Source organism: Sordaria macrospora, chromosome 7 (assembly GCF_033870435.1).
Source record: "Sordaria macrospora chromosome 7, complete sequence".
NCBI classification, from domain to species: Eukaryota; Fungi; Ascomycota; class Sordariomycetes; order Sordariales; family Sordariaceae; genus Sordaria; species Sordaria macrospora.
In genome coordinates this window covers 2,139,230-2,151,802 of record NC_089377.1, presented here as the reverse complement: position 1 = coordinate 2,151,802, position 12,573 = coordinate 2,139,230, and the positions used below count along the sequence as shown (strand labels likewise).

Sequence of the window (12,573 nt, the reverse complement as noted above, 5' to 3'; positions counted from 1 at the left end):
GCATCCGACAACCTTCGCCAGGGAGATGTCAACAAGGTTAAAAACCCACAATATCCCCTCCCTGTGGTGAAATTCGAAAGCCTGTCATTCACCTCTCATCTCTGCGCTTCTCAGGTCTTGTACGTAAGATCACTTGCCCAGTCGGTCAACACTCCTTACCACCAATCTTCACAATGTCGGCAAATATGACGGTCAAAGACCACTACAATGCAACGCTCCTTGAGATTAATGACACCTTCGACAAACTCGACCGTTGGAAATTCAATCTCCGCCTACCCAGCTTTTTAGGTAGCGTCGAAGCCAATGGATATAAGCGCGATCTGCATGACTATGAGAGGACAAACCAAGCATTCTGGCAAGTCTTCAGTGATTGCCATGCAAAGCACTACGACTTGCTGCCGTTGATAGAGGCAGATGCAGAGGCAAAGGAGGACATCATCAATAAGTTGACAAAAATCAAGAAGAAGTGTCGGTCAGATATGAGGTCGAGTGTAGCGAAGGTGTAGAAGCCATAGACGCTGACTATCAATTCTTACAGCCAGAGAACAGGTGGAAATCCTTGAGAATCTTCTCTTCAGCACGTCATATGTCGTACGGGGAAGGAAGCAGCAACAATCTGACAACAGGACGTCTAAGGAACCTGACTACTCCGAGGCAAGTTATGAAGTAGTATACCAGAGAGAGAATATGATAAAGACAAACTAACGATCCCTTTACCAACCAGGTGACCGAACAGGTATTTTTGGAACTCAAAAGGTTTCTCGGGGTTGTGGCGGTAATTCAGATCAAGATTGCGGAGATCTCTTGGAGTTTCAAACTGGAATTGGCCATGCAACAAATATATTCCCGGAATGACATGGAGACATCAACGGAATACTCGCGAGATTGGGCTTGAAGGGGTCGTCGAGAATAGCCTTTTCCTCATTCTATGTCGAGGGCGACGCGTCATGTTCTGACCTGGAAGTGTTGAGGAACAGTTGAAGGAACATACATGTGGATGTGAATCGCGCAAGCTGTTGTTTTGTCGAGCAAGAGGCTGTCAACAGCAAGCATAACTAGATGAGAAGGGTGTCTGGGTAATTTATCTGTTCCAAAAATAGGGTTCATACTGACCTACCTCAGCGTTATCAGTTTTGCGTATGTCCCACAGTCCTACTCTCGTCATTATCAGTGTTCAAGGCTCTTGTGTATACATCGTCATTTGATACGCTTCGTGTCCTGATCTTCAACATTCCCAAACCTTATCGCCAGTGGCTAGAAGTCATGTAAGAGATCGTGTCAGTTTGCTTCATATACTGAGGGGACCGAGTTGTCATACCTGAGGGCATGTTTGTTTGTTCATATCTGGGAGGTTTGCTGTTACACCTGAGATTGACGGATGGACGGATCTGGTACCCATGTAAACGTAACCCTTTACCCGCTCCCCCTGTTCCTAGGAATTTGACAGTCACACTTTCAGGCACCGACGAGTAGTGAATGGCTGAGGAAAACTGGTGGCGGATACGTACCTAATACCAGGACCAGCATCATGTGACCCCCCGGATCCTGACCAAACTTTTTTGACATGGAACTCGGACACAAACGGGAAGAAAAGGTGCTCGATAAGAAAATCTTCTTATCTCGGCCTCCTTCCTGGCGTCTAGAGATGGGAAGTGTAGATAACACAAGAGGAAGTGTGTATCTCAAACGCCCAGCCGGTCGGTACGATGCTGTATTAAGATTGCAAGTACCGACGCCATTCCGTTGAGGCGCAAACACCCACGTGTATACGTGTTTTTGGGTCCCGTCGTCGACACATCTGCAAGGAACATTCCAGCATTTGTTGGTGTCATGTCCAAGTCGTTGCAGAATCCACTCTTACTGTCCCAAATGCTATAAAGTTGAAACAACGGCGATTTCCCTGCGAGCCTGTGAGTCTGACAGTCTGACGAAGCCAATGACCGGTGTCGGTCGTGCGAAAGGGCCGAGGAATGTACCGACACGTCTGACTGAGAATGTTATCTCACGTAGGTATATGAATCACTTGACACCGATGTTAGCTTTTGACATTGCAACAATAGCAAGAAAAAGGGAGAGATCCAGGTGTGATCTCGAGCACGCTTCGGAATACAGGCCCAGGTCGTTGAGGATACGAGAACATCGTGAAGTTACAAAGCCTGTCTTGTCCCAAGTCCTCGACCAACTCAAAGAAATACAAGCGCCAACGTACCTTAAAACAGATCGACCCCTTTGTTCCCACCACAGCCGTGAGAACAATCCCCCTTCAGCACCTCAAGTACCCGCCGAACACTCGCCGGCTACTCGACCGTCCACACCGCTCAACTTTTCCCGCGCAGTCACTTCCTTCGCAAGCAAGGCGGCACCATGATCTCCCGAAAACTTAGCAGTCTACTGCTATCCGCCTCCCTCCTCTCTTTCTTTTCAGAGCCAGCAGTAATAACCGCCCAACAAATCGGCACCGGCATCCCCGAAGTGCACCCCCGTTTCCGTACCCAGAAATGCACCAAGTTCGGCGGCTGCAAGAACCAGCAAACGTATCTTGTCGCCGACTCCCGGCACCGGGCCTTCCACAACACCGCAGGCAAGATCATCGAGTGCTCCGCCGCCAACAAGACACTCTGCCCGGACGAGGCCACCTGCGCCAAGAACTGCATCCTCGAGGGCGTGGAATACGGCAGCTTAGGCGTGCTAGCGAGCGACACGGCCGTGACTCTGCGTAACTATATCTTTGACGGGAAGGAGCACAAGGGCGTCAGTCCGCGGGTGTACCTCCTTGCGGAGGATGGCGAGAAGTACGAGCCGATCAAGCTGCTGAACCAGGAAATCAGCTTCCAGGTGGACGCATCCAAAATCGGATGCGGTATGAACGGTGCGCTGTACCTGTCCGAGATGGACTTCTCTGGCGGGAAGAGTAAGCTCAACCCGGCTGGGGCCATGTATGGGACGGGGTACTGCGATGCGCAGTGTCCTCAGAGTGACTTCATCAATGGCTTGGTAAGTGAAGTTCCCCTCCCATCTTCATCTCTACAATTCGTTTCCATCTCTTTTAACATTTGTTTGCTGCACCTCAGGTAAACCTTAATTCCTCCGGTGCTTGCTGCAGCGAAATGGACATCTGGGAGGCCAACTCACGCGCCACGACCATGACCTCGCACCCTTGCAATCACACTGGGCCCTTCACTTGCAATGGTGAGGAAGAGTGTCTGAACAAGGGAGGAAAGGGCGTATGTTCCAGAAAAGGCTGCGGAATTAATCCTTTCAGGCTTGGTGCCCCGGAGTTCTACGGCAATGGCGACAAACACAAGGTTGATACCTCCCGGCCGTTTACAGTCGTCACCCGCTTCTTGACAGACGACAACTCCACAGATGGCGCCCTCAGCGAGATCAGAAGGATCTACGTTCAGGATGGAAATATGATTCCAAGCACCTCAGTCTCGAATATCAAGGCTCTCAACAAGGCCAACATTTCGCCCAGCGGTGGCAAATTTGAAGGCGCCTTGACGGAGGGGTATTGCAATGCTCGGGACTTCGGCGACCATGCACAGATGGATGGGTTGAAGACGATGGGTGAGGCGCTGGGTCGCGGTATGGTTATGGTATTCAGCATCTGGAACTCCAAAGCCGACTCCATGCAGTGGCTGGACGCCGGGCAAAACGGGCCATGTCAGGACGGTGAAGGGAAGCCGGCCAAGATTGCCCAAAAAACGCCGGACGTCACAGTCACTTTTTCCAACATCAGGTGGGGTGATATTGGTTCGACTGCGCAGGTATGAGGTGGTGAATTTCCCGCGGGCGGGCATGAAACCTTGAGGGGATGACCAGCAATACGGTCCATCTCACATTCACTCTCCAATGGTGCCGCAAATTTGTGTCTCTTCTTCTGCCGGCCAAGTATAGACCTAGAATAACTAGCTGGGATTAGCAAAATAAACCTTGACTGCTAGTAAGTGAACTGTTGCTCGTGACAAACGGTGTTTACCCAGTCTCCCTGTATCTCCAACCTTTCCATCCTAAGTTTTCCCCATTCACTCGACCGTAGCCCTCCATCCGAAGCATTTGAGTTCTGCCACCTGAGAGCTTCAAGGAATCCCACAGAAGCAGGCGCTTTCACGTGCAAACTATTTCAGACCTCGCAGGCCCCCCCCGGTGCTTTCTTCTCCTGACCACCAACTTTCAAAATATCTTGCCAATTTTCTGTCAGCACAAGAACACCCTCCTAGCTGACAGCCTCAGGACCGTAAGTTTAGGTCAACAACCATCTGCAACAGCGCATATGGCCCTGGATCTATTGGCCCCTGGCTTGAACGACACCAGCGCCGCTTCGTACAGTAACACTTCCAAAGTGACGCTCCCTAGGAGTGCGCTGCTTGGTAGGAGAACCTCTACATTCACCACCAGAAAACCGCCTCAAGGTCTCAGCTCAAGTGACCACGGCGCCGAGTAGAAACAGCCACCAGGACCTCACCCACAAGCTTGATCATAACCACTCCCATCCAGAGAAGCCTGATCACAACCTCTTCCATCCAGAAAAGCCTGCTAGATTACAACCTCGCTCATCCAGAAAAGCCTGATCACAAACTCGCCCATCCATAATTAGGTCTCGGTCACGGTCCTGACCACAGACCCATTCTCTCCCAAGCACCGCAACCACTCTCAGGTCACAGCTCAATTTACGATCTCGCTGAGTCGAAGCCCTGACCGGAACCCCAACCGCAACCCTGATGACAACCTCGCTTGTCGACAAGCAAGCATCGGTCACGGCCGTGACGACATCGTCATCCTTCTGGTCTCCCAAGTAGCGTCCAAAACAACAAACCCGGCTCGGTACAAGACTATTCGAGGCAACATTAGTACCGAAATATCTTCTCTTCTGCCCGGAGATCGCGCCAATTACCACCCGTCACTTCCTCAGTGGATATTCCATCGGTTCATCAACTTCCTTATCATCAGCGGAGGGTTTGGTCGGTTCGTCAACATCCTGTCAATATCTGATCAAGATCCATGATGTCGGACCCCATGTCGGCCCTCATGTCGGTTGTTTGCCGCAAGCGATCCTCCTCGGGCAACGAGGACGTTCCTTCCGATGATAGCTCGAACAAACGTGCGAGGTCGAGCTCTCGCACCCGTGACGCCAGAAACAACCACTTTGACGGCGTGGATCCTTTCAAGATGCATACAGTCAAACAGCAGATCGAGGAGGTCGCTCAGAAGATCGGGAAGAGTCGTCGTGCCAGCAGTGGACAAACCTCACAGGCTACCATGAGCTTCAGCGCCCCATCCTCCCAAACTTCTCCCAAGCTCAACACCTCCGGCCATGTCGGCACCACCTCCGACCAGGTCGACTTCGGCTTTGGCGCCGACACCAGCGGTGACGTCTTCAAGTTCAGTCGCCCCCTCTACAAAGACTTGTCTGAGTTGACCCTTACTCCCCCGGAAACCGGCTGCGCTTCTCCGTCCGCAGAGCAGCCCAAGAAGTACCGGAACAAGACTCACAAGCGCGCTGAGACTGCGCGCCGTAAGAAGCTCAGAGACCAGGCCGAGAGGGAGGCCAGGCAAGCTGAGGCGGCCAAAGAGTTCGAGAGGCTTAAGCAAGCCAAGCGCGCCGAGAAAGAAGCTAGGATGATGGAGGCAGACAGAGCCGCCGCTAGGGCCAGGCATGCCAAGCAGCTCAGGAAGAGGTTGAACGCCATCAACAACCACAGTATCCCTATCCCGCCGTCACAGCCTCTGAAGCTGATGGAGCTGGAACGCGTGCAGGCCGCACCGATGGCGCTGGAGGTTGCGCAGGCCGCAGTCATGGGCCCGGACGTCGAATCTTGGGGCTCCCACATGCAGGACCAGTTCTTGGAGGCCACGGACAAGCTCCTTGAGGCCAAGGCTGAGAGTGAGGCAATGAAAAAGACCATCGAGTTCCTCATGACTCAGATCCACATTCTGAAGAGGAAGGAGGACATGCTCACGATGATCAACGATCACGCGCTTAAGGAGATGCAGTCCATTCGTACCGGTGCCGCACGCCTCCTTCACAGCGATCCCAATCTCACCGATGAGGAGCGCCGCATGTTGCAGGACATGGTGGCCTAGTTGCCGTCGACGCAAATCTGAAGGGATGGGAACAGTTCCGATGAACCCTTTCAGCCGGCCCGCAGAGCTGTAATATCTCTGCTCTGGGTCCGGATGACCGTCTGCTGAGAACAATGGCAGCAATGGTTCGGATTCTTTGTGATGTCTCGCATCAAGGGATGAACGTTGATCTTCAAGGGATTCCAAAACGATGGCATGGTGGTGGCAGACGGGCGTTAACGTGCGTTGGGCATGGTTTTCGGCGTCAGTCTGCATATCGGTTATGGTTTTTGTTCTTCTTCTTCTCCTTGCCGAGTCGAATGGTATGGAAGAGGTGGAGGAAGGCAGTTGAATGGCCCATCGTTAGGGAATTTCCATTATTCCTCTTTTACTTTCACTTCTACTGCTCGCGGGACACACCCTCTTTTGGGGGGCAGTCTATTGCCAGTTGTTATCTGGATGACACGAACAAATCATTAGCTTTCTGATCTCGGCAGAGGATCTCAGGTACATTGCAACTATCTTCTCCTGGGCTTTTCGTGTGAAAGGCAGCATCGCATTTTCTCGGTTCTCGTTATTTGCTGGGTTTGTCTGTGGCGCTTATTGTGGCATAGACTAGATGGACGCAAGGACATGAGGGAATCTGAGCCTCAGCGACCAGAAGATGAGGAGATAGACATACAGAAACAGAGATTACTTCATTCCCGTCGTCTTTGATGTTCCAGTCGTCGTTGGATACTGGGCCGTGAATGCATCTTCTATGAGCTTGCAAGTTGTGCTTTCCCAAGCGTCAGGACAGATGCTGACATTTTCAAGGTGAACCAGGAGAACTTGGACACGTTTGGTGCGGTCAGAAGTGCCGAATTCGGAGCCAAGAAAAATCCCACGAATGGGTACCTCAGCTGTACAGGCCGTTACAGTTTACCATACCCGTATTGCTCTGCGCCTTCCGCTCGTCTGTGTTGTGTAAAATTGGGGTTTCCTCCTGGGCAAGCCATGGAACGAGGGGCCAACGCGTTTCATGCCAATAACTTGGAAAAAGAAAGGAGTAGCGAAGCAAGTCGGAGACGAAACCGGGCTTGGGCATCGGCTGTGCATGCGTTGCTTGAAAAGTGGAAACCGCGATGCGTGCTACAAGAAATGGAGACGGCGAGAAAGTTTGGCTGAGACACTCGCTCACAATACTGATAATCTTGTTGTAAACATCTTGAAAATAGCTTAATTGTCTCAAAGTTGACACGAAAATTTCCACCTGCTCTTTTTCGTGTGCTCACCACTCAGTTTCCTTTCTGGAAACCTAATAACCTTGACTCTCATGACAACGATCCGGCTTTCTTGTGCCCCGCTTTTCACACAGGATTTGGAGATTAGCAGGCACGGTCGCGGGGAAGGTGCAGTGCGCAGCGGGAGGAAGGCGCAGATAAGGTGCTCGCGGGAGCTTCGATTCCGCGAAACTTTCCTCCTGAGTGCCTTGCGATGCGCCTTATGTAACAATCTTGGGATCTCGTCAATAATCATTGTAGATAATGAATCATGGTCAACATTATCGAGGAAGAAACATCGGCTTGCAAGATTCCATACTTGTAGGGGTTCATACCTCTGCGCGACAGATGCGGAAGTTTGTTTATCTTGGCATACAGTGCCCCTGAATTGTGCATCCCTGCTCAGGTCAGGCCCCCGCATTTCCCCAAACTCCCCGCCGGTCAACGCTCTCCAGGACTCTACCATACTGTCTGTCCGAAAAAGTGCAGTGACACAAGGAAAGACGCGCGCACCTCAGAGGTGAGCGGGAGCTTCAAAGTCCCGATCAACTCCTCAGAACTCAAACCCCACGTGCCATTTCAGGCTGCCCTTGTGCCTTTCGAAGCCATTCTCATGAACCAGTTCCATTTCAATTTCCAATGCCCTCCAAATCTTTCGAGGAGTTGTATGCTGCCTGGTACCTCCAGTCGACTGAGAGACTGGCCTGGGGACACTTGAAGCTCATAAAGCGGTAGCCAGCTCCACAGACGGCTCTACACGTGATTCTCGAAGATATATCTCCCTATCCTCGAGTTACCTCCCTTGAGGGGGCGCTCGGGTCTCAAGAGCTCTTCGGTCTAACTATTTTCTTTCCATTGATTCCTTAGGAGCACCAGGTTGTTCGTTATCTGGTTCATTGGCTCTCCGAAATCCTCGGGGTTATTTGCGACGGCATCACCAGCACAAAAGCAGATGCGCCAAGAGCAGAAGTCGTGCTACCGCGAGATGCGATGATGGTTTATCCAGCGACGAAGATGGACTTCATGTCGTGGAGAGCAGAGCTTACCTCTCACTCGGGTGGTCCTAAGGCATCATCTCTTATCGTATGGAGTTTCCGTTTCAAGCGAGGCGGTAGTCGCTGTGGACGTCGTCCGCAATGATCGCATCGAGATATCGAAGTGTGTGGGTGATATGATGCGCGAACCTCGGCTCAGGCTCGTCTTTTGGGATGTTAGGCAAGGAAAGTCGGCGCGGCAGCTGTGGTCGTTCTTGTTGGACGAGGAAGTAAGCGACGCGTCTGCAGCAACACAGGCTATCCGTTACACGGCTGACACACAGACTGTAAGCTTTTGGCTTCGAAGGTTTTGGACGCAATTCTCAACAGACCGGGCGAACGGACGGCTTACATATGGAGGACCGACATCTGGGAGAAGATTGATGATATGGGGGCTTCCGATGGCGACCCTTCTTGGAATGGGAGACAACAGGGCTAGCAACGCGTGTGTCGGCCGGCAGTGAGTGCGCTCGACGTTACACTGCGCCAAATCAACCAGGTCGCAGCTGGGCCGTTTACATGGATGGCCAGGCCAGGATTGACTCCCTCTGATGGCCTCCATCTTTTTTGTTCATTTAAAGATTAAGTTGTGCAAGTCGCACAGCCGAGCGCACAGCGGTAGCTCGGTAGCCTGAGATGTTGCCTGTTCCAGAAAATTTCGATTGCCTCGTCGGCTGCCGACGCTTTGCTACGGGCATGGCAACAGAAAGGGAAGGAAGTCACCTGTGTCGCAAGTTCCTCCATTTCATTGGATGGTTCCCGCTCGGTTTGCCTAAGGCAGAGATACCGTTTTTACGATACCTTACCGTGTAAGGCAGCGTACGACCTGAGGACTAGAAGTTGAGAGGTACTCACTGCAATGTTTTGTGTTACACCCGACCCAAACTCGCACAACGGATGCTTCCCCGTCCCGTCCTTCTGGTGTATCTGTGCTCTGAGCTCTGATTCAGAGTTGGGCTGCACTTTACTCTCATGACGACAGGCTCTCTGCATCATCACCACCGTTCTGGAGGTTACGGCCCATGTCCTAGGTGCTCTTATCTGCCTTGTGGTTGCTCTCACCATACACTTGGCGGGTAGCTTCCGTGAAGCTACTGCAAACCCCTTGTCTTTCTTTCACGGCCGGTTCCACAAGAAGCTCCCGTCTACACATGGGCGCCTTCCGTTGAGGACGGACCTGTATGGTGGGACTCTGAAAATCGGGTCACGGCAATTTCAATGGAAGCTTGCACACGGCCAGCGCGACCCGGCCCAACATGATCCCACGCGCTGGCAACCCACGCTTGTGGTTGTAGCTTGTTCGTGTTACTCCTCCCGTCACCTAGAGAAGTTGTTCCTGCAAGTGCTTGGACTTTGCGCTGCAAGCAACAAACCGCTTCCCAACAACAAAAACTGAAAGTACCGTGAACTGCTACGTCTGAGTACATCTAGCCTCACTCTCACTCAGCTTCCATGGAGCTTTCTCACTCTCGCACAACCCTATCTGACGTACTTATCGGCCAAGATGGCCTACCTACCTCTACTGTCTCCCGTCTAGATTAGTTCTCAAGCTGCCTCGTCTGATACTTCATTCCGCTTGATGTCGATTGTGCCCGTCGTAGGGTTGAACGGACTGTTTGTATTCCCCTGCACAGGCTTTTTCGTCTTCCTGACCGAAACCTACCTTGGGACTGTCTGCATCCAAGATACAAAGTGCCCATTCCGTCATCTCATCAGGACAGCTGCCACTTAGCCCGAACTTCCACCGCTGTAATTTCGACTGAAACGGTTGAAGGACTGGCGCGTGACTGAGTTCAGATGAGGCTCAACGTTATCTCATAAGATGATAAGGGGGGTTTTCTACTGATCCCGTCTCTGCTACTTTATGAAGTTGCGGGGCAACGGAAGGCACTTCGCAGTTTCGCACTTGGGACGACGGGAAAAATTCTGATTTCGTGCCTTCCAGTTTCCCATTTAAAGCCCACAGCTTGAACAAAACCCTTCCTCCCCTCTCCCCCCTCCTCCTTTCTTACATCTTCCTTTCCTCACCAGCGCCATAGAGATCTCACAGCTTTCTTCGCCATTTTGACTAGGTTGCGAGACTCGACTTCTCTTCTTTTTTGAGCTGACTTGACTTTTTCAAGTTGTCATTCCTTTTTCACTTGTCCCAGCACCAACTAAATGGTCACCATGACCATTTCTACCGACACTCCTTGTGGACCCCGCGTTGGCGTCAACGGCATTCCGGCGACCAAGATGCGTGTCTTTTTGGTACAGACCGCACAAGGTCTCACTCCCTCCTCAGGAGGCTACAAGGCGAACGTCAACCTTCTCCGCCAACTGCGACTTTTGGGCCACGACGCCGCCCAAATCTGTTACGGTTTCGAAGACGAAGTCGAGAAGTACGCCGAGCTTGCCAGGGCCAAAGGCGTTGAGCCCAACGTCACCAACCACTCAGCTTTGCCGGTGATGGACTCCAAGGGCAACCAGCATGAACTCGACGTCAAGACATTCATGGATGAGCATGGCATTCACAATATCGTCATCTCTCGCGTCCCCTTCAATGAAGCTTACCCCACTAGGGAATTCTGGCAGGATACCAAAGATTACCTTGAGGTACCCTTCTCTCCGCCCCCCATACCTCAAGATCAAGTGCTAACAGGAGGTGTCTAGGAGCGCTCCATTACGCAGCGCATGCAGACCTTGATCGAAATCTTCTCCGAGCATATCACTGCCTACCGTCCTACCCACGTCGTCTTCAATGATCCCGTCACTATGAAAGTCACGGCCGACCACGCACTGCGTCCCACCTTCAAACGTATCAACGTTATCCACACCGCTGAACAGCTGCCTTTTGGCCCGTATTGCAACGGCATTCTGGGCCATTGCTCATCCCCTGAGGTCGAAGACCGACTGCTTAGAGAGCTTGAAGGAATCTGGGTGGTCTCGAAGGCCATCGGAGACTATGCTTGGCAGTACGGAAAACTCAAGACCACATTCCTAGTGCACAGTCCGCTCACTTACCTCGATGCCCGCACCGGAGGCATGCCTGTCCAGCGCTACAACATTGACAAATTCGAAGTCGGCATGGTTAACCCCTGCCCTCACAAGGGTCTTTCCATCCTTGTTGAGCTCGCCAAAAGACTGCCGCAAATTCAGTTTGTCACTTGGAGCAGCTGGGGCTCTGCACGCAAACACCTTGATCAGCTCAAGTCACTTCCCAACATGAAGTAAGTCTGTAATTCCCTATCGCCGAGTGCAATCCAACGCTTACCTTCCACTTTGAATCAAGGGTCATGCCTACAACCAGCAACACAGATGAAATTTGGGACCGCATCAAGGTCCTACTTGCACCTTCTGTCTGGCTCGAGGCGTGGGGCGTTGTCGTGACTGAGGCCCAGCTTCGCGGCATCCCCGTTATTGCTTCCAATGCCGGCGGACTCAAGGAGGCCAAGATCGACTTACCATACTGCCTCCCCGTCAACGTCGTCACCGGTGCTAAGCACGAGAATGGTGACTATATCGTCCCGGAGCAAAACATCGACCTTTGGGAGGATGCCGTTCGCCGCTTGATGACCTGCAAGCAAAACTACGACATGGTCGCACGCGCAACTGCCCAAGGCTCTGTCAAGTGGCTTGACGGTCTCGACCCTCGTGCCCACGAGAAGTGGTTTCTGGGAATGATGACCGCTTGAGCCAAGCATCTTTCCTTCCAGCATCACTGCATATCACACCATGTTTGGCGTTATTCTCTGGATTTTTGCTTTTATTGGTGGGAGACGTCATCTTTGTTTACCATCACGGGGTTTGTTGATAGCGTACACAAAATCTCGGACATCTATGGAGCAATACCAATACAAGTCATATTTACTACTTCTTGTTTCTGAAGCTGTAGTGTAGAGGTACGTACATGGTACTTGCTACCACGTTTTTTTTGTTTCCCACAGGCTACGACTTTTCTGGCAGCTGGAGCTTCTTGATACGAGAGCCTTGGAAACATGAACTTGGTTGGTGTAGATGTCCAAACCCTGCATGGCGTGATGGTGGTGCTGTGTCCAATGCTTACTAGAAATATCTGCTTCAACCGTATCAGCTAGGCCTAATACATCTTTCCTTCGTCTTCTTCCGCTGGATTTTCAAGTGAAAACTAGGGCTTTCTCTTCTCTTCTGCACCGGTTCATTATGCCTGCTTGAACAGATACTTGCAGTATCCGGGGTTTCAAGGCGTAATCATG

At 51.8% G+C, this 12,573-nt stretch overlaps 3 protein-coding genes across 3 annotated transcripts; all 3 read left to right on the top strand.

Moving 5' to 3' along the window:
• Nucleotides 1-2,364: 2,364 nt before the first annotated feature.
• Nucleotides 2,365-3,773, top strand: SMAC4_07134 (uncharacterized protein; the record flags this gene model as incomplete). The annotated part of the gene is made up of 2 exons (XM_003345802.1): nt 2,365-2,994; nt 3,072-3,773. 2 exons carry the CDS (start codon nt 2,365-2,367, stop codon nt 3,771-3,773), a joined length of 1,332 nt encoding a protein of 443 aa, XP_003345850.1.
• A 1,231-nt stretch (nt 3,774-5,004) lies between these two features.
• Nucleotides 5,005-6,084, top strand: SMAC4_07133 (uncharacterized protein; the record flags this gene model as incomplete). The annotated part of the gene is made up of 1 exon (XM_003345801.1): nt 5,005-6,084. One exon carries the CDS (start codon nt 5,005-5,007, stop codon nt 6,082-6,084), a length of 1,080 nt encoding a protein of 359 aa, XP_003345849.1.
• Nucleotides 6,085-10,188: 4,104 nt separating this feature from the next.
• SMAC4_07132 (uncharacterized protein) lies at nt 10,189-12,573 on the top strand. The gene is made up of 3 exons (XM_003345800.2): nt 10,189-10,954; nt 11,012-11,568; nt 11,631-12,573. Exons 1-3 carry the CDS (start codon nt 10,520-10,522, stop codon nt 12,031-12,033), a joined length of 1,395 nt encoding a protein of 464 aa, XP_003345848.2. The 5' UTR covers nt 10,189-10,519; the 3' UTR covers nt 12,034-12,573.